The sequence below is a fragment of the Cuculus canorus genome, chromosome 5 (assembly GCF_017976375.1).
Source record: "Cuculus canorus isolate bCucCan1 chromosome 5, bCucCan1.pri, whole genome shotgun sequence".
Classification (NCBI taxonomy): Eukaryota; Metazoa; Chordata; class Aves; order Cuculiformes; family Cuculidae; genus Cuculus; species Cuculus canorus.
The window spans coordinates 11558957-11581126 of NC_071405.1; the positions used below are offsets into that span (position 1 = coordinate 11558957).

The 22170-nt window shown below is 37.1% G+C and overlaps 2 protein-coding genes across 4 annotated transcripts in view; one reads left to right on the plus strand and one right to left on the minus strand.

The window, feature by feature from the left end:
• The window catches only part of ANO3 (anoctamin 3), a 191336-nt gene that overhangs the window by 13247 nt on the left and 155919 nt on the right, over positions 1-22170 (minus strand). For all 3 annotated transcript variants that reach the window (XM_054067765.1, XM_054067763.1, XM_054067764.1), the window contains exons 13-18: positions 18887-18983; positions 15369-15429; positions 4693-4775; positions 2987-3127; positions 2465-2629; positions 1144-1180 (exon numbers count right to left, since the gene is read on the minus strand). In XM_054067765.1, the coding sequence (XP_053923740.1) occupies positions 1144-1180; positions 2465-2629; positions 2987-3127; positions 4693-4775; positions 15369-15429; positions 18887-18983 (584 nt within the window). The remainder of the gene's footprint in view (positions 1-1143; positions 1181-2464; positions 2630-2986; positions 3128-4692; positions 4776-15368; positions 15430-18886; positions 18984-22170) is intronic.
• Positions 6787-14976, plus strand: MUC15 (mucin 15, cell surface associated). Its single transcript, XM_054067766.1, has 4 exons — positions 6787-6982; positions 9462-10193; positions 11433-11588; positions 12465-14976. Exons 2-4 carry the CDS (start codon positions 9500-9502, stop codon positions 12620-12622), a joined length of 1008 nt encoding a protein of 335 aa, XP_053923741.1. The 5' UTR covers positions 6787-6982; positions 9462-9499; the 3' UTR covers positions 12623-14976.

Here is a 22170-nt window from a genome sequence, read left to right on the forward strand (position 1 = left end):
ACCTCAGCTTTGAGGTGCGAGCTCAAACATCTGGTGCTCCATGAAGCTTAATTCAAGAAGCCCTTTCTGTTTGTGTTTTTTTTTTTTAAATTCTTTCACATATTCTGGGAAAATCAGCTCGTGTAATTAAATGAAATAATTATTTTCTTTCCCATTCACTGGTCTGTAACAACAGAACATATTTAAAGTGTTAAGTAGGAATACAAATCAGTGTGATCTGAAAAAATACTTTAATTTGATTAAGAGGGTATACATCCTGAGTCTTTTTAACATGTTCAATTGCCTGTTATCTTTTAGCATCTGTTTAATGCATGCAATACTTTAACCAGAAGAGGGAGCTGCTAAATTTATGCCTTTAAACTAGGACAAGATCAACTGCATGTTTCGACATGGGCTAAAAGACAGCACTTAAGAAGAAACATTAAAAGGTCCTTGTTTCCTATAAGCTAGAAAGCTTTACCTCTGTGACAGAATCATGAAGAGAGGCTTCAGTATAAATTTCCAATCAGATAGAATGCAGAGCTACTCTAAAATTCATGACAACATTTTTATTTCGTACAATGTAATTTTATCTTGACCCATTTTTTTCCATAGGAAAGTTCAAATTAAAAAAAAAAAAACTAATGAAAATAACATCATTTGGGAAGAGTGGAAAAAAGTCTGTTTTAGCTTTATAACACAAAACGTGTTTTGACCTTTGTTCTAATACAACATGACAGTTTTTTCAACTTTTTCTACAAGAAAGCTGGACTGGAGAGGGTCTGTTCATAAAGGCTTGTGGTGACAGGACTAGGGCCAATGGGTATAAACTGGAGAGGGGCAGATTTAGACTGGACATTAGTAGGAATTTCTTCACCATGAGAGTGGTGAGACACAGGAACAGGTTGCCCAGGGAAGTTGTGGCTGCCCCATCCCAGGTTGGACGGGCCTTGGGCAGCCTGATCCAGTGGGAGGAGTCCCTGCCCATCGCAGGGGGACTGGAACTAAATGATCTTTAAGGTACCCTCCAACCCTAAATATTCTATGATTCTATGTCAGTATTGTACTGTGCATAAATGAAGTTTTAAAAAAACCATTTTATGGAAACATAAAGGCGTATGTCACAGCTAGCAAGAACCATACCACTAGTAAATACCTACATACCTAAGTCTGTCAGGAGATAGGCAACTTTTTCATATACCTAAGAAAGAAACAAGAGATGATGTAAATATAGCAAATACTGTAGTAGCAAACACAGAAAAAAAATCATCAAAAGCATAGGTGTTCATTTGCCATACAGCATTGAGGCACCTGGACAGAAAAGGGAGGACAATGTCCTAGCTACATATGGAAGGACAATTAAGACTTCATTGAAGTACTTTTGTCCTATTCTCTTTATCCATGTAAATATATATATGCAAGTACATACATTAAAGGTACAATAAAGATAAATCAAGAGCCAACAGATAACTGAAATGTTCAGACATCAACAGTTCTCATAATCAGCAGTTAGATGCTTATCCTCTAACTTCAGGAACGAATTGGGGTGGTCTGAAATTAGTCCAAAGCCTTTACACAATACAATTTTTCTTTGTGTGAATGTGAATACTGGTGAGGATATCAGCCTCCTACTTTCTATATATTGATTATCTCCATTCTTTATTTTAAATGTCACTTAGCCCAAGGCAGTTACCAATTCTGAAAAACACTTCCTTGTGAGTTACTAGCGATAGCAAGCTATTTTCAGTAGCTTCGGTGTGCTTGTTCACTCGAATGTACTTTTTATGACTTAGAATTACCATATTATAATAACAGAAATAAATATATGACAGTCTGTTTTGAAGAATGCTTTTATTGCAGCAAGTGCACAATATCCTTAATAGAATTAAGAGCCATTGTTTGTAGTGCTGTATTATTCCTTTTTAGCTGTCTGTGCCTGCACAGGAATAGAGAAGTGATGAATTATACTACAGTTGAAGAAACAGAAGTTATACCAATGTACCTTGTGCTACCACAGCAAATGATTAAACCTGTGCTGTTACATGACAGGAAAACCTTAAACTGAATCACACATCATACTGATGACTGTGCAACACTGATATTACAGCTGCATTTTAAATAAGAGACGGAAGAATTCAAAGTTATAAATTAAGGAAAGAAAAAAAAAGAAAGAAAATTCTCAGCCAAGAAAATAATGTAGTTCCACTTAGAGAGTTTTTGTAATGGGTAATGTGAAAAACAGATATGCAAATCTAGAAAGCAGTACTCTATACCATTGTGAGTTGGAGATATAACCAAAGATGTGTGGAGACAAATTAAGTAGGCTTTAGAGAAAAATGTTGACAAACATAGTATTAGAAGAGGAAAAAACCCTGAAATACTGCCTTCAGGCACTGCTATATGAATAAGCAAGAACACATATATATCTGAAATAGTGAAGTCAGTAACCCTGTGAAAGTGACTCTTTAAAATTAAGATGACTTACAACATTGAGTGACATGATGATCATAAAATTGATACAGACTCCAGTGCCAGAGGTTGCAAACTGCCAGTACTTCTTGATGAAATACCACTTGAAAGAAGCAAACTGTTCCATGGCTACCAGACGATACACCACAACTGCAAACACTGCAGTGAGGACCAGTGAAATCTACAGGTAAGTATTTATAAAAATATATGTTAGAACAAAATAAGCCATATTTATATTTCCAATGAATTAATAAATTGATCAGTGTGTTTAAGACTGCCATTTGTTTTGGTGAGCAGACTTTGAGAGAATAAACATACTACATTCATGAATTAAAACACTTATTTACTGTTTTTTTAAAATAGAACTATACTACGTCTTTTAAAAGAAAGATCCATTGTCTCACTAAGACCGAGACAATCAGTTTTTCCTATACTATGTAAATCCACTAATTTTAATGAATGCCTTTATAACTTACATTACTATTTACATCAGAATAAGATTAAAGGCCACTATAATTCCAATATTATCAAACATTACCATGAAGAATATTCCTGAGACAGACACCATCAGTCGACTGAGTTTGTCAGGGAAAGGCTGAAAAGGTTCAGGTTTTCCTGTGATGGGGTTTACTCTTTCCACTTGGGAATATTTAGCTTCAAATTGGGGGCGCAGCTCTTCCTGGAATGACAGGATAGATTTCATTTCTTGCACTACTTATTTAATTGAAATATCAAACCCCAGACATACATGCACTATAAAGTATAACATTTATATTAATATAGATTCTCTTTTATAACTCTCCAACGCAAATATCCAAGTAATTTGGAAATCTTTGTAAATGGTGCCAGAAACAGAGAACAGAAACCAAAAGAGCCTTCACCACTATCTGAGAGCCTTCACCACTATTAAAGAGGATAATAGATCCTAATACTAGTTTCTCCACAGAAATTGATAAGAAAAATATAAATTAATGCCAGTTATAATGCTGCTTCTGTGATATGAAGCCATTTATGAAAAGTCACCTGCTTGTATCTATGCATCCATAGAAAGCTATAAAACAAGTAACGATAAAAGTCTCTATTCACTTAGACTGCATTTGAATTGCCATCATATTTACTTTACAGCTATCACAGAATCACAAGGTTGGAAAGGACCCATTGGATCATCGAGTCCAACCATTCCTAACACTCCCTAAACCACGTCCCTAAGCACTTCATCCACCCGTTCCTTAAACACCTCCAGGGAAGGCGACTCGACCCCCTCCCTGGGCAGCTGTTCCAGTGCCCAATGACTCTTACTGTGAAGAATTTTTTTCTGATATCCAACCTGAACCTCCCCTGGCAGAGCTTCAGGCCATTCCCTCTTGTCCTGTCCCCTGTCACTTGGGAGAAGAGGCCAGCTCCCTCCTCTCCACAACCTCCTTTCAGGTAGTTGTAGAGAGTAATAAGGTCTCCTCTCAGCCTCCTCTTCTCCAGGCTAAACAACCCCAGCTCTCTCAGCCGCTCCTCGTACGACTTGTTCTCCAGCCCCCTCACCAGCTTCATTGCTCTTCTCTGGACACGCTCCAGAGCCTCAACATCCTTCTTGTGGTGAGGGGTCCAGAACTGAACACAGGATTTGAGGTGCGGTCTCACCAGTGCTGAGTACAGAGGGAGAATAACCTCCCTGTACCTGCTGGTGACCCCATTTCTGATACAAGCCAAGATGCTGTTGGCCTTCTTGGCCACCTGGGCACACTGCTGGCTCGTGCTGGCTATATTCAGTAGTGATTTATGTAAAGTAATAAACTAATTTGATTATTGCTCATACTGATAGCAGAATGTTAATGGGCAAATTATGCCTCTTGGAAAGATAAAAAAATTTAGTTTCTGTCCCTTTGCTTGTCCTGGTCCCATTTTTAGGCAGGATTAGGAATTTCCAGTACAAGAAACGACAGAATATAAGACTTCTGATCTGACATCAGTACTTGTTCCTGTCCTTTGCATGGGCAGTATTACCACTCAGTTTTTCAAAGGATACTTTTAATAAATGTACAGTTATATTTGGAATTATAATGCTCGTCACAGAAGGCAAAGTATCCTTGAATAGTCTCAAGTATACTCGATTATTCTGCAACTAGTATTTACAAATGCAAATATAATCTGAATGGCATATTCAGATTACTGGCATACAATATTTATTGATATTGACACTTATATCATGATGATAGCAAGATTTATGGGTTCACTTCTGTTTAGTCTTACCTCTTCGTCTTCCCAGTCTATGAGGTCCCAGTCATAAGTTAATACAGCTCTCCGTCTTTTCCAAAACTCTAAAAAGACTGTAGCTGTGGAAATCATCAACTGTGTTTTAATTATGGAAAAGAAAGAAAAAAGGCCATGCAGATCTCAAGAAAATCAACAATATATAACACGGTAACCGTCATTAGTCACTTCATGGCTGTTTTCCCCATAGAATCTGAAAATTATAAGTTATTTTGGGATAATCACTGTTAAAACTGGGACACTATTTTACAGCATCTATCTAAGAATCATTTATTTGCCATCTACTATATCTGTAGAGATGGGTACCAGGCAATTTGAGACACTGACATCCATTTTAGATCATCATTTTAAAAACTTTCCTTGGAGAAACAAGGATACGCATATAAAATGGTATCTGTTAATAAAGAGCTAAATTCTGATCTAATTTTATTTAGTCTGAATCAAGACAGGCAAACTTTTTTTCCAAGCTATGCCAGTAGCAAGTACCACTCTTGCTACTGAGATACACTCTTCAGAATTGAAACTACTGCTTAGTAAGTACTGGCTACAGCTGAATGGCAGCTCAAGTTTCATCTCCCACTCTTGGAGTACTCTGAAACACCTTGTCTGCATATGGCCACAGCTCCAAAACTATTCACACTCAAGCTTGCTGCTGGAGGTTTTGCCTTCCAGGAACAGCCAGGCAGCACTCAGCACCAGTGTTCTGGCACCACGCTGCAGGTGTACAACACTCAGATAAAAAGTGAGTCACAGAGCATCTTCCATTAGGTGTAAAATCCCTCAGGTAAACAGTTTATACTTCTACTGACAGATGAATTAAACAGTTGAAAAGTAGAAGAGAGCGAGAGCATTAGTAACCTTTCTTTTTAAAAAACTAGCAGAAAGGCTTCTCAGCACCATAATATGTGGAAGATTGCGTGAAGCAGACTGTTGACCCCAGTATATCACTTGTCATTTGTTCAATGCTGCATAAGATCCAAATCCAGACACAAATTCTTGGTGCTTGTTTTCAAATCTCCCGGTCAATCTGTTTGATATATGCTCACCCAGGCACAACAACAAATACAAGTTGGAAGCTTGCTGATATACACTGCAAAGAATGTCAGATTCCAAAGACAATCAAATCCACGGCATCCAGTGTCAGACTGTGTCTGCCCTCCTCTCACAGATTACCCCACCGCCGGCCACACAAATAATTTACTTCCCAAAAGGAGTTCTAGAAAGGGTAGAACTTGATCCATTTCTCAATAAACCTTCCACTTGTCCACAGTAGTATTTTAATGAAAACACCACCAGTTGCTCCCATATAAATACCTCTTATATATATGCCATATCTTTAATACTTATCTCAAGGATAAGTTATGAAATAGTATTTGCACTTGATTCCCAAAAAATTTAAAGTGGAAACAGATAACAACATTGTGGCATTCCACTCAAACAGTCACACAATAGCGAAACATTTCTGAGTCGTACTTCACCACATACCAGCCTTGAATACACATAAAGAATTAAAGAATAAAAAAATATCACTGTTGACTTGATCAGAATATTAAAAGGTATATATGATACACCCAACTTCCTCATTCTTAATGTAATCCAGTATTGTTTATATAGAAATTAAAGTGAGGAGTGTTGTAACATTCAGAGCTCTAGCTGGTTATATATTCCAAATTAAAAAATATTGAGAACTAATAAATTCTGAAAATTTGGATTTAGATTGTTAAATTATTGCAACTGTGAACATATTTGGAGATAGGCTCAGACTCATTTCTAGCAACATGTTTTTCTTCACAGATCTTGTTTTGCTGCTTTATTTTGTAGAAGACACGCCTCTTCAAGTTTTCCTCTCACAAAGTGTACCATAGGAAACTCTGCAATAGTAAGAAGCTATCTTTTGGTAAATTAATAGTTGCATAGTACATGGAACAATAGTTTCTATAGTTTACAGAAAACAGTCATCCTTCTGAAATATCAGTTCAAAGACATTCAAAGGATTAGGCAATAAGCACTGCCTACCCACTTTACGATAAACACTGCAATTTCTGTGGACTCTGTAATGACAGAGCTCGGTTATGACAGCAGCGAGGTCGGTCAGGCTGGTTCCTAGTGAAGGGCTGCCCCACCTCACCTCGTCTGTACAACGCGTTCCTGACCGGTCTTACACTGCCACATTTATTGTCCCTGCGCTTCCCTCTTCCCATCAGACAAATTGCACTCAGGGACAGAGCAGTGTTTCAACAGGTTCTTGCATATTTTCTAGAGCTCAAAGGTAAGTCTAAGGTGTTTTTAATGCTTATTAGTGGATCTGATTAACAATTAGAGTCTTGTTTTACATACTGTTCAGGAAGACAATCGGTGCTGTTGTAGCCAAATTCTACTTAGAATGTATTTCTGAGAAAATAATTGAATAAAAACCCTGTTTTGTGATTCAAACATTAAAGCAAAGAAGTAGCAATCATAAACAATGACAGTATTTCAATCAAATTAATACTTTTATTTATTGGATATTTAGGAATCTTATTTAAATTCCTTTTAATAATTCACTAAAAAGTTACAAAATATTTCCTCAGTACAAAACATAAAAGATACTGAAGCTTGATAATTTAATTTTCATTGCTCCTTAAATTTAGAGTGTCTTCCTTAGAAAGCAAACCAAATCTTAGAGCAAAGAGCCACAAGAGCAAAAATGCAATCCATTTCCAGGATCATAATTTGCTATTATTTCTTTCTGAATTCTATCAGATAAACTCTCTATATCTTACTTTATATTTGTTCTGTATATTCTTACATGACTAATGTAAATGTAAATATAATCTGCTTTATGAGTCTTAAAAAAACATAGCGAGTATGAAAGCTCTGCAAATGTGAACATGTTATGCCAGACCACAAGAGACAAAGAAATGCCATTAATAATTTGCTCATGATGCCACTGTTTACTACTTAAATTAAAGCACTTTTAATTGCTAACATATGACTGGGAAATCGTGCAAGATTCAATTTAATGACATGCAAAAGAATGTCTTTGGAATGTATAGTTCTGCCAATTGTCTTATCTAGTCATAAGAAGTCATCGAAATAATTATTTTGACAGCTGCAGAGATTTTGCAGACATCACACCTATCCCTGGCAGGTGCTGTGTTGGGTTCAGGAAATATATGTTGCAATTACTTCATCATGCCAAAAATCTGTTTAAAAATACTTAATAAGCCACTGAACATAAATTTATATGAAAATTGCCCCATAAGAACATATTAGGACATGTTTTTCTCTGTGTTGCAGAAATATTCAGCAGAAATCTGAGCAGTTTGAGTAAAACACGAAGCTAGATACATTACCAATGCAACCTTCATGATGAAGTCCACGGATCCAGGGGAGGCTGACTTGAATGGGACCAGGGCTTCACCCAGAGTGTAGGCGTGCGGATGTACATGTATGCACACTAGTAGCTTCATATTGAATATTTTGTGCTGTATTTTTAATCGTTATTAGTAATAACGACACAGAAACACACCCTCCTTAAGATGGCTGTGCCTACACTAGCATTTTAATCCACATCAAGAGTGTGCTTTTAAAGTCTCCTGATCGTCTCCACTCGTTACCCTTTGGCTTACACAACTGGGCACAGCAATCAATAAGCTAAAAGACATGCTCCAGGAGTAGCCTAAGACATAGGGTGCTCAGTAAAAGGGAAGAGATTGTGGCAAGTTCACAGTAGAAACCCTCCAGAAATGTTTCCTGGGGAAAATGCACAATTAAATGTAAAAAAAACCAACAAACTCATAAAACCACAAAAGAACAAAACCACCCATCACCCCCTACCCACTAAACAAACCACCCACAGGAAAAAGCAGAAGACAGCAGGAGGGGAAGCTGAATATGAAAGAAAGTTACTTTTTCTAGGGGTATATCTCCTTTATTCAGATGGTCCAGTACCTGTACACATGGATGCCTAACTAATTCATGACACTGAAGAAGTAATTTATTACAGTTTTTATTGTATTGTCACATGAAAAGTCATGTATGTGAGTTAAAAATTGCACAATCTCAACCTCCTTCATACACAGAATCTCCCTCCACTCCCATACTCCACAGATATACTCAACAGCTTATTCCTGCTACAATCACATAATGTTAAGATGAGTTTTTCTGTTTCTACTCAATCTCACATTTGAGAAATTGCCGTATAATATACAGTTTCCAGTTTCCTACAGGAAAAGAAGTCTCCACACAACTACGGCATCATCCATAACTGCTGGACTGATTTAGTATTCAATTTGCTCCTGGCAGCATTCATATGACACTCATTGCTCAGGGTCACTAAACATTATCTGTCAAATTTCAGGGCTAATTGTGATAATTATATTTCTTCACAGTGGGGCATAACTCTTTAGCATGCTCTTGGAGCTGCTGCCTGCCCAGAAAACACTGCCTCAAGCATGCCATCCGAGTATGTATCATTAACTCATTCTAAAGCAAAGTGGTTATGAATTATTCCTATCTGAGCATGAGGTCTGTTTAGAGAAAGATGGAATGCCCTTGTGCAAAACACTTCTGTTGATCATCAGCATTGTATTAGGTCATTCTTTAAGTCATTAACACGCGGAATGTAAAGTTTTCAGCATCAGCGTGTGGTAAGCTACCGAGACTTCTCTATTATAACACTAGCTATTTTTACTAGCTTATTTGGGCCTTACCTGAGAAGATTTGTTTTGCAAAATAAATAATAGATAAAAGTGAATTTCTTGCAGGTTCTCTACCTAACGAAACAAACTTTGAAGACAACACTATGCAACCCTCCTGTGGAATGATTTTCGTTTTTCTACTTGTAAAGTTGGAATGGAACAAAAGCAACTCTGAGGGCAGAAACATAAATGAAACAAAAAATGGAAACAGCTCAATCAGAGATAATGATCAGTCTGCAGTGCAACCAACTTCACACAGAACCGTTCTGCCCACGACTATTGTTATAAATTCTTCTGCCATCAGTCATACTGCAGCAACAACTGTCAATGCCAAAGAAAACATAATGAAAAGCACAGAGATGAGCAGTTGGCCAAAGAGCACACCCCTGAGGGCCACTGATGGCATCACGTTATCTTCAAATGTCACTATGGTATCAAAAAGTGGAATAAGTAACTCTCCCACAAACCTCAATAGAATCCCAATGTCTTCAGCAACATTTACCACAGTGGGTAACCTTTCTGGAGTGACCAAAAGCGCTGTGGCTACTTCTACTTTCACAGTGACACCAAGTAACTCCACAGCTACCCACAGCACTGCTTCAGCCGCAGTGCTTCTCAGGGATAATTCTTCAACCAACCCCACCATGCTGTTCCCCACTGGTATTACTCTGACATCACCCATGACAAAGCAGGACAGTTCTACACTGAACTTCAGCACCATTCAGCAGACAACAGAGCAGAATCATAATTTCATCAACCCTTTTACTACAACATCTAATGCAAAAGATGTCAGTGAAGGTACGTGTCTAAGTGAAGTTAAATTGGATTAATATAAGGCTGAAATTTATTCACTGAACAGGAGGCTTCATAAGATGTGTGCATTAATAAGTGACCTGGTATAGACTAAAACTCATTGAAAATAAAAAGCATTTTTTCTTTCAATGATTCGCTCTTTACTTCTTTCCCTCCAAGAGTGGAAGAACCTAATGAATGACAGTTACTGTCCATTCACACTGGAGTGGACCTATTAAGCAGATGTGTAGAAATAACATCTAAAATGTGTAACTTTTCAACTTATTTAAGTTCAGAAACTTTTGTGACCACAGATGACTTCTTATAAGTACTTCCAAAAGAATTACTCATTGTGCATTTAATTACCAAATTGAGTATGCGTGGGAAAACAATGGAGCATAAAACTGTTAAGGCACTTTTCTATTCTGCTGCTCTGAATGAGGTCCTCAAGAAGAGAAAAGGAAAGATTAGAAGACACAGTAATACTTTTTGCCATTAATTACCTTTCAAGTTTTTAACACAGGACTGAAAGGCTTATCCATCATATCCAGTAGAGTACAGTTTGTACTAAGAACTGAAGAAGCATCAGACTTTCATGTTTCCCATCATAGTTCCAATAATTACAATGTACCCAATTTTTAGTTAACATGACTGAAAAGGAAAGATGATGGGAGAACAAGTTCAGTTCCAAGAAAAACAGAATACCTTGAAGAGAAGTTTTATGAAATCTCAGAAAAATTTGAGAGAAATGCAGTTATTCTGCCAACTGAATGGGTACAGAAAGCATTATTAGATTTCTTACTTTGTATACTCAAAAACTCGTATTCTAAAACGTAATCATTTGAAATTCAGAGGCTGCAATTTTAAGTGCTGGCTTTAATACATACAAAGAATTGCATTCAAAGAGTGGTTACTGCTTATTTCTTTAACTAAAATGATAATGGTTGATTCTTGTAATTAAACATAGAACCTTTTTATTTAACTAAAAACTCATTTCACCTCCATTTTTTTAAAAAACCCAACAGTTATTCCCTTGAAAGTCAAGGATGGAGATGGTTATTTTCTATTACAAATACAGAGAGTTTCTGCAGAGAGCCTGATTTAGTCACACCCTGCAGTGTTTCAGATCCTTGGTGAAAAGCCTCACTCCACAAAGGCCTCAACCACCATAAAGTAGGAGTGAAGTATTTGATCTTACACTTTTATTACTCTCATTCAACTCTCCTTTCTTTCTTTTTCTCTTAGACAAAACCAACAAAGGAGGAGTAACAGTTGGTGTCATTGTAGGAGCCATTTTGGTCTCTATATTAATTGGTCTAGTCGGATATTTTATAAGCTGTAAGAAAAGGTCGGAGTCATTTTCCCACAGACGACTTTATGATGATACAAGGAGTGACCCAGGTAAGGTCTAGCACTGGTGTTTAGCATAAGGACATATTTTATCTCTGCACAGAGCTGCCTAAATAGTCTGGCCTTACTGAATTACTAGAAAAAATATCATTGACTCCCGTTGAACCAATTTTCAATTGACAGTACCGCAATTATTTTAAAATTTTAGCTTAGGCAATACTCCCCTTAAATCTGTCTCCACCTTACAAGTTATTTTAAACTCTGAACTATCAGGAAATATATCTAGTATCAGTCAAACTCTTCAAGGAATTGTGTGCGAATTCAAAGCTCAAAAGCTCTCCAAAACTTTGAGTAACTGGAAAAGGCCAGATTGCTTACTCATCCAACTTTACTTACAGAACGAGGGATGAAGCTATATCTGTTTCTAGGAGTAAAAATGTTTTTAAGAGGTTTAAAAAAAAGACTGCCTTTGTCTTCTCCATGAATATGCATAAACTTGTATTAAACTGTAATCACACAGTCTCCAAACATTTATATCATGTCCCTGGACTTTATCATTAAATGTTTAAACAAACACCGAGAGGCTAAGCACACTTTTTTTCTCATATAAAATCAAATAAAAATAAAACTCTGGTAGTGTGCCCTTTCCGGCTTAAACACAAGAGCTGAAAGCTGCCAGAACATCAGATTATGAACCATGTTTGAAAGTCAACCACTCATGTAGTGCTCAGTGGGTGTTACTGGGAGGACATGTGTTATCTTCAGGAGATTGTGAATCAGGGCCTTCATCTGCAACCCCAACTGCAAGAAAGAGGTTAACTGGATTTAGCTCTGAGATACTCCTGAACTAAACACTGAGGTACTCGGTGCAGGGGGATAAGAATCTTTAAAAAAATCTATAACAAAAAAATTACATTATCCTTTCAGTCCTCCACTTAGACAACTCACTTGGACCACACGATACAAGTTTTGGATGCCTGTCAGATGACAAAACCAGCCCAGGAGATAAGGCAGAGGACAACGCAGAGTGCCCATGCGATGGCATTCCTATGGCTGATATGACACCATCCCACCCTTCACCATAATGTTTGCTTCAGATTATACGCACAGTGGTTATCTACATGCTTTCATTTTTTCCAAAATGACGTGGTAGCTGTTATCTTACAGCCATTACTGCAGAAACAATGTTTTGGAAAGCAAGGGGGAAATCACAAGATACACTGATACGCAACAGGCAGGGCCCTGTAGGTGAGCATCACTCATACTTTGTAATCAAATGATTAACCTATGATTTTCCTGAAAGGACATTATACTTGCTTTCTTAGAAACAATATAGACAATTCACACCCAGTTAATAGTCTGTCTTGTGTAACTTTGGTCAAGAATGCAGACATTGTAACAGAGAAAAAAAAAATGACTGGGATTGCAATGATATTTTAGCATCAATTAAAAAAAAAAAATCCCAAATTTAAATACCTTAAGGTGAAACTATTCTGTCCAAATATAATTTCGATCTGATAAATAATACTTCCCCCACTCTACACTTGTACCTTCCTCAGTGAACATGACAAAAAGAATTAGATTTACTTTTATTACTGAGAGGTTGAAGTTTGCTGGGAAGAATGAAACTACTGAGTAACATGGACTACATTTAACCTTTGACTAGGATGACACAGACTCAAAATCACTATTGAAGGGGTAAAAAAGAAGACAAGCTTTTATCCCTCTATCAAACTGATTTGTTTGCACTGCAGGCTAGATCTGTAGAAATGATGTAAAAGGTTTTGCTACAGGTTAGATAGAACAAATACTTAACGTGAAAGAAAAGGAATTGTCTCTGTCTTGTATATAGACATCCTAGAAATCATGGTCTGATTTTGCCTAGCTAAAGAGTAAAATTATGACAGTATAATGCAAATAATTGCATCATTTACCTGTTTGCAATTACTAGACATGGCTAAATAGAAACAAAGAATATGAAAAAGACATAGCTGTAAAGGCACAGAAGAAACAAAGTGTTTCTTTTAAAGAGAAAGTGTTTCTGTTTAAAGAGAAAATAACTACTCACATGGGATGTGTGCTTGTTACTATGACTCTGTTGAACTGATTTATTTAGTGTGGAGACTGGATCATGTCCATGGAGTTATCTCACTATGTGGCTGTGAGTGTTGCAATGAGGGTTCACTTGATATGTGAGTAAATTACACGCGCACACACAGAAAAACAATGGCAGTCCCACTGCATACAAGTTACAACAGGTATGTATTCCAAAGAACTCAAAAGATTAAAGAATTGAGTGCTTATGTGGATTGCTGTCATTCTGACAGGAGTCACTCATGAAATCAGCACACTTCCCATCAAATCCAGAATCTGGTTTCTAACACTGCTGGATAGCAGACTGAAAGTCTGAGACCCTTGTATCAGACTATGTACTCTTACCTGTATTTGGTAAGAGTATTACACTGCTGCTTAAAATTAAGAAAAACAAAGTTCATCTTTCATCTTCATTAGAACATATCATGCTATCTTTCCTGATAATGGTAAAGCAGTATCATACAAGCCTAATTCCTCTTTACACTTGAAACTTGGCCTCAGCTGGAAATGGAAAGAGCTCTCTAAAAGGAGAAGTTGAACACAGACATAAAGTCTACAAGTGCAGTCTACACTGCACTTTGTCATATGGTTACCAATGTCTTTTACAAATTTATGAAACTATTATTAATTGCAAGGCTGTAATAATAAGATTAGGAGACAATGAAGAAATATCATTAAGGCAAGGAATCAAAGTATATCCTTCAGATGTATTTATAGTGTGCCAATTTTTAACAATCTAATTATGATTGTTGTACTTTCGTGCATGTGCATTCTCATGTACCTCTGATGTTTCGCTGTTTTTTGTATATTTTTTGTTCTTACCAGAATAGCCTCCAAAATTTGTGGTGTTTGTTCATCCTCCACTTTAAGTTAGAATCATTAATACTTACCCACACATATTATCTAAATAAAGCTGCCGTGTGCCATTTGACTCTATTTGAAATGAAGAATTCTGGTTTGAATTCAGACAGTTGTATGTATGTGAAGGGGTGCTATTTACCCAGGGTTTACATAGATAAACATTTACATTGGTAAAATTAATTATCTCTTGTTCCAATACCTGTCTTCCCTACCTTACAGCAGCAAAAGTAGCTTCACTGAAAGCTAATTCCATCAAGCATTTCATGCTGGAACCATTACATCTGTCTTTTACTGTAGTATTACACTGGCCTTTTTAGAGAGGCAGGACTGCTCTTGGTAACTTGTGTTCAACAGTGGCCTGGCTGTCTATCACCCTGCCTGAGTTCATGCCCCATAATATGATGTGTGTGATGTCAGAGTAAACACAATGGGATATTCAGACTGAGAATTTGAATATAAATAGTTAAACTGCTGTAAGCACTTAACATCAAGTATTTCCTATAGTTCCCTCTAATGAGCTCCCACATTCTCATTTATTCTATAAAAGTTCCCTAAAAGACATGATTTTTACGCTGACTCAAGATCTGTAAATTAACCTACACCTTTGCCTTTAAAGTATTCTGCCTGCATGATGCAAAATTCAGGCTTAAAGACATTTAAAATGCTAAAGACAACCGTTACATTAACAATAAAAGGTATTATTTTTACCCACCACCAATGTAGAAATTGAAGTTGATGGAAACAAAAAAAGAGTTTTCGTGATAATATCATAATCCTTCTTTAAATATTATTGAGAGCTACAAACTTCCTTTATTCAGCAATCATACGAAAGGGGCAGGTGAACTAGAAGTATAAACCAAATAAAACTATACTTACCCCAAATTGCCATGAAAATAGCAAAGAAGACAGTCCCTCCATTATCAAACAAATGTGTAACCTGAAAATAAAATAAATAAATAAATGAGGAACAAATAATATTGCCATCTTATCTTTTGCCCCAAAGAACCCCAGAGTACTTAACCAGTGGCAGAAGCTATAAGCTAATCACTCTTCTTGCATGTTCCTTCCACCAAGGTTTGTCCCATTCCGCCTTTCAGTATAACTTGAACTCTGGTTTTCCAGACGGTCACTTCATGCACCTCCAGTCTATTTCACAGATACCAAGAGCTGTTCTGTCCATGTCCAGACAGGCTAAAACTTCCTGCAGAGTTCTATCATACACTGGGTCAAATTCAACCTCAATGCTTTCTATTTTAAGGTCTTTATAAGCCTAAATAACATCTGTCTTTTCACCTTTCTTCCTCTACATATTACTTAGTTAACATGTTTTTTCATTCCAAGCTATGTCACAATATCTCTGCATGTAAGAATGGTATACATTCCTTTTTATCCAGACATCTCAGCCTCTCCAATTTTTGAGAAATTATCTTTCTTAAACTCTAATAAATTATAAACACCACCACCCCTCCAAAACATAATTCTAAGCTGCACACTTAATTTCACCTCATGAATGTTCTCATTTTTATTCGATTTACTCCTAACTTAATGTTTCCATAAGATTTTTCAAGCAAAACAGATACACCGCTGCAAAGTCCAAGGCTTACTGATAGAAAATAAGTAGTAACTAGTTTTTGCATGACTATGGATCACACTGAGCATTTCAGTGGATAAATTTGATGTCTCACTTCTCACGAAATATCACATTTTATATTACAAAAATTACAAAAATCTGCAATATCTTAGATTCGATGAAACAGTATTTAGGAAGCTCAAATTACAATCAAGGTACTTTGAATAGATTTAAGGCTGCCTGTTTACAGCAATGTAATTTATCCCAGGATAAAGGGTCTACATTTCTTCTAATGAAAGGCGGGTTAAGATGTTTCTGAGCATTAGTAGGCAAACAACAGGCTTCAAACTCCTATTTTGAAAAATAAAAAGGCACAAATCTTTATAAGATAACAGAGCAAACCAACTTATCATAGAACCATAGAATCATAGAATAGTTTGGGTTGGGAGGGACTTTAAAGATCATCCAGTTCCAACTCCCCTGCCATGGGCAGGGACATCCCACTAGATCAGGCTGCCCAAGGCCCCATCCAACCTGGCCTTGAATCAATATCATCAATAGACAAACATTAGAAATGGGATATGAAGAGACAAGACAAAGAAATCAAAAAGTGCTACAAATCAATGGTTTTCATACGTACTGTCTCAAACCATGCGGAAAATTGAGATTTTCCACTCTTTGAAATTAAAATAGAATGTCTTGATATAGGATATTCTTGAAACGACTTTTACTTTCATCGGTCTTGACTCTGTTGATTACGTCAGGACCAAGTTTTTATCAAGACAAAAAGCCAGTGGAAGGGCATGGGTAACCAGATTCAGTTTTTCTGTGCTGTGACCTTACATCTGAAATTATTCTAGCCAGCAGGAATGTTCTCCGTGAGAGGTGTGCCAGGATGCTGGGGCCGACAGCCTGCCTGGGGCAGGTTACCTAACCTCCTCCCATGAGAGCTGCCTACTCCAAGAAGAACTCATCCTGCTGCCTAGAGCAGGCTGGCATTATTGCTTCTGCCTTGTGAATTAATAAAACTTACTCAGAGAAGCAGAATAAGTTAATAGAAACAGTGTTGCTGTTTAATTTCTTACTAAGTAAGATTATTAAAATATTGTGAGAATTTATTAAACTCACATATTTTTATCTGTATGCCAGTTCTTTTCTTCTTTTCTGTTTTTAAGGTTCTGAAATGAGAATTTACTATTTGGCATTGGATAGCAATGAATCCAATATGTCCATGAGTCATAGAGTGGGATCAATTGTACATCCAAATATGTCTTTTGCTTTGTATATCTTTTGCTAACAGAAGAGAAAACACACACATAATGGGTATGAGACTGAAAATGTAAGAGGTGAACAGAAGCAGGACAGTTTGATGAACAGTTCAGTTTTGAATGTATGAGGATGTCAATTTGGATATTCTGCTCAGTAAAGAGTGCATATTTCCAAGGAAACACAAAATGAACCAACCAAACAAAACAAAGCCAGCAGAATTAATATTGCTGAAAGCAGGAAATATCTGGCTCCTAATTTAGCACTATCTTTGTAAGAAGTTTTTGGATGAAAGTCTTTCAACACCATACTCAGAATCAAGATTTGATTGTTTTAAAGCCTAAAGCATAGTCTCAGACTCCGCTTTGACCAGAGGCCTCTAAGCACGGGTGAAATATTGTAGGACTTGGTGCTAGTCCGTCAGCATACCTGACTGACATTGTCATCACACAAGACTTCAGGCAATTCAAATCCACGCCTGAATCAACACTCTGTCACGGGGCCTGAGGGCCAGGAGTGCTGGGCACAGGACCAGCCCTGGTGCACCACCCGAATCACACATGGATCAGAGAGCCCATTGAATGCAGACAAGAACGACAGCCTGGGCATTCAGCAAATCAGTCAGATTACAACTCAGGTATTGCATGCCTTTCCCTTAAATTATAAGCTTCACTTCAGTGTGGCATTTTAAAATGGAAACGGAATAAGGAGGGAGGGAATGGAAGAAAAGAGCAGCAACAAGAAGGAGAAAGGCACCTTTAGTATTTGTATCCAGCTTTACAAAATCTTGGCAGAGAAAACATTTGAAGAATATGATTTTTCTGGCATTAATCTGTTCTGTCTAAAGTGCTCTTCTAAAGGAAACTTGGCAGGTATTTTAGAAAGAAACCCTGAGAGCAGTTTTAATAACACGAAATATGAGCACAAGGCCTTAAGTAAACGAGGCAGATCACATGGCATAAGTAGGTTTGGGGTGATAAACTTCACTTAAAGAAACTCACTTTTCCTAATTCACTCAGTGCTTATGCACTTGTATACAATGAGCTACTGGATGATCTTTAAAATCCCTTCCAACCCAAACCGTTCTATGAAACTATGGTTTAGGATTGAAGGCTGGCTACTTGTAGAAAAATATTTAGCTATGTAAAATCTTTGCATTAGTTTGACAGAGCAAAGAACATCACAGGCACATTATGCCAGAGAATCCCTTCAGAAGGAGCAGAAATTCAATGACAAAGTAAACAAGTGAAACAAAGTAATAAGTCAATTATAGGGGAAAGTAGGAAAAAATCTTCCAAGAAAAGTTCTGTTACTCAGAGGACTTCGTAAATTGATGAAAATAATAACAAGGCTGTGGGAAGGAAATGCTCACAGAAAGTAAAACAAATTTTAGAATAATCTCTGATCTTTTCAGAGCATTCGCTTATTAGAAATACAAAGATTGAAAAAAACCTCTGTGGAGAAACAACATGTTTTGCAGGAATCTTTGTTGAAACAAGGGCAGCCATTATGCAATTAAAATGGATCTTTAGACAAATAGCAATAAGACAATAATTACCTTGGCGTATATGCAGCTTTCGTTGAGTTTCTGTAGTGTGCAATTGCGTTCACACATAGGGCACATGATGGTTTCATTTGCCTCGCAAATCTCTTTGCTTTAGTATAAGACAGGAAAATACAGGTTATAAGGGCTTATAATAATAAAAGAGGCTATAAAGGTAATAAAGGTTATATATAAAGGCTTTTAGTATTCCTAAGATTTTCTGAGGTTATGCTGCTCGTGCTCACTATTTGTTAACAGTGTGCCTATACCACAAAACTGGCGCAATAAAATAAATCAAAATGTTTGGCTTGAAAAGCCTAATCCCAAATCAGTATCCTTGAAACTATGGGCCCCAGAATAATATAAAATATATTTGAGTATTGTGCTACATATCACATCCTTGTGAATGTCCCATTCTATCCCACGTACCACAAAAAGAAGAAAACAATGTTCACTACCTGCCAACCCATTCCCTGCGTATTTATTTAAGGGATGTAGAAGATATCAAACACTAAGGGATGGACGTCACTAGTAGAACTACACTGATTTCAGTCAATTTATCCCAGTGTACATCAGCTGAAGGTCTGTTCCACAGGATTATTTCATATACACCTAGATCAGTTGGTCACATATAAAACCCCACTGTCAGGGATTTCTGGCAGTAGTATTTCAAGTCTTTGCATTTTTATTTCCTACAGCAGAAGTTACCTATAGGGCTAATAAAAAACACTTTAATAACCTAACATTGGGGAAAAAATATATCCAAACCACATTCTACTGCTTAAAAATCCTAAGATTCAGGAAGATGAAGTCACTGCCGTCACTGGGGCCACTCGTATTCACACTGTAATACATAATTAAGTGCCTTCACAAAGGCAAAACAGAATAAACCAAAGTTCAAAAATGTATTTTACAACTAAGTTTAACTGCATTGAATAAGTTTCTCAAAGAACCTCAGCAAACACGTTTCCCTGTCCTGACACGCTTGAAATGATCCTGACACACCACGAAAGTAGCAATATAAATGAATGCCTGGAAATATCTACTGATTTGTTTTAATAAACATTGTGCTTTCACTCACTTCCTCATAAAAGATGAATTTACAGTTGTAGTACCATATGAACGGTTATGCTTATTTCCAAATGAGTGCATTTATTAAATCCAGCGTGACACAACAGTAAATAGAAATGAAAGATCCTGGTTGCCCAGATGTCACTTTTGTAATCTTTGGACATACTTCACATAACAACAGAATCACTAATTCACTGAAACTCTACAACATAATCCGGGTCTGACAGAAAAATTTTTCTGAGTAACCCTTTAGCTGAAGAGGAACAGACATCTCATAGTGTGTCACATCAGAGAATTTTCTTGCTTGCAATTTCATTCAAATGATTAATCACACAAAATCATATTTCAACAGTATGGTTTGGTGATAATACAAACTGTTGTCAACTAGGAAGTCAAATTGTACCGGACTTTGTATTTAAAGTCATATTATAAATATTATAAATGTTCGATTTTCCATATTTGATACCTTGAGTTAAAATATTGGTTTGTTTCAAATAACACTTGAAAAAATCAGAAAATTATACTGACAGTGACAGGTCACATGCTTTAGCAATACTTTGCAGAGACAATAAAGTTTGCTACAAAAGTGTTTGTAACAGGTGCTATGTTAACTGTTACTGCAATTCAAATCTTCAGTATAAAAAAGCAAAATAAGCCTCTTTCTACTGTCCTCACTCATATATCTGAAATCTGACTACAATACATGCTGTAAAGACGCCTCAAGCAATGCTGTGTTCGTGCCTGGCCTTTCTGTTTGACTGACAATAAAGAGACGACTTACAAGTGATAATGACAGGTATAAATCCACCAAAACCAAACTCTTTAAAACCATCAGATTTATTTTTATATGGACTAACCAATATGCCTGACATCTAACTTGAGAATAAAACAGGTAACAGATATGTCACAAAATTTGTTGAAAGAAAATAACCCAGATGGAGGCACTTCTAAAGGACTGAGCCCTCCCATATGACTGCCACTACCACTCCCTTCAGCTCTGGGAAGGCAAATGGATCAAAATATATTTGAGAGTTTATGGAACAAGAAACACAAATTAAAGTTCCACATTCTTGTTTCTGCATGTCATCTGAGCCCTGCAAATATAATCCAAATACCCCAGAAGCTGGTATGAAGTTTCTTCAGCAGACACTCTCTAGATTCTTCTCTTGGTTACCTTCATTTCACAACTGAATCCTGCAACGGGTTGCTGCCACTATATTCTCAGTACCCTGGAGGACCTCAGTGCTGGCTCCCGGCAACCACAGTATTAACAAGCTTTATTCCAAGCTCACACAAGAAAAAGAACATCCTCCATTCCAACCTACTTTCAGTCACACTGGCCACTGTATGCACTCCTTCTGTGATAGGAAAGTAAACCACCCCTAACCGTGTAGAATGGAGAAACTTTTGTTTTTAAACACGGGACGTATATGTTTGCCTATAGTAGTGTCTAATACCAGATGTCACAGTATGTATACAAGGTTTTAGTCTTCCCATCTTATTTCACCTTCCTCCTCCCTGTACAACCCACGTTTGAATTACAGAATGATTCAATGAGACCTTGAAGTTTACTGTTTCCCTAAAACTGTAACTGTGAAAAAGACACAGAGACTTATGACAAGGGGCAAAAGGCAACGTAAGACAGGCACTTGCCCTGTAAAGAAGGAACAGTAGCACCAAAATGGTGCAAATATGAACTATTTCCAACCTGCCTGTGGCAGTCACAGATGAATTAAACAGGGCGTCTTTCCTTTATGCAGTGGGCAGGACTCAGCTGGGCTGAGACGGACTCCATGCTGGGCTGAGATGGAGTCTCCCGGCACAGGCTGAGATATATATATGATAGATAGATAGATAGATAGATAGATAGATAGATAGATAGATAGATAGATAGCAGCTTTCTTTAAATGGCTGCAGAAACACTAGATAAATAATCTCACAGTCCCAGAATATGGCAAGAGTAAGAACAATTAGGTTGTACAGTCTGTCTGTCTGCTAATGCATGACTCCTGTCTGCTCCAGGTAGGAGGTTTCTGTCTAACCCCCACTAACCACTTCCAGAATAAGTAAGAAATTATGGCAAGGAGCAGCATCTGTTACCACTGGCCCTTAGAATTAGTTAAAGTACACAAGGTGATATAGAAAACATCTACATATTTTTTCTGTACGATCAGCTTGCGTTAGTTAAACTCAATTCTCAAATCCCCGTCTCAAAGCAGGTCTTAATA

Coding starts and splice junctions, on each gene's coding strand:
- MUC15 (XM_054067766.1), top strand. CDS start 9,500: ATGCAACCCTCCTGTGGAATGATTTTCGTTTTTCTACTTGTAAAGTTG. Junction 10,194..11,432: donor TGCAAAAGATGTCAGTGAAG/GTACGTGTCTAA, acceptor TTTTTCTCTTAG/ACAAAACCAACAAAGGAGGA. Junction 11,589..12,464: donor TGATACAAGGAGTGACCCAG/GTAAGGTCTAGC, acceptor TTATCCTTTCAG/TCCTCCACTTAGACAACTCA.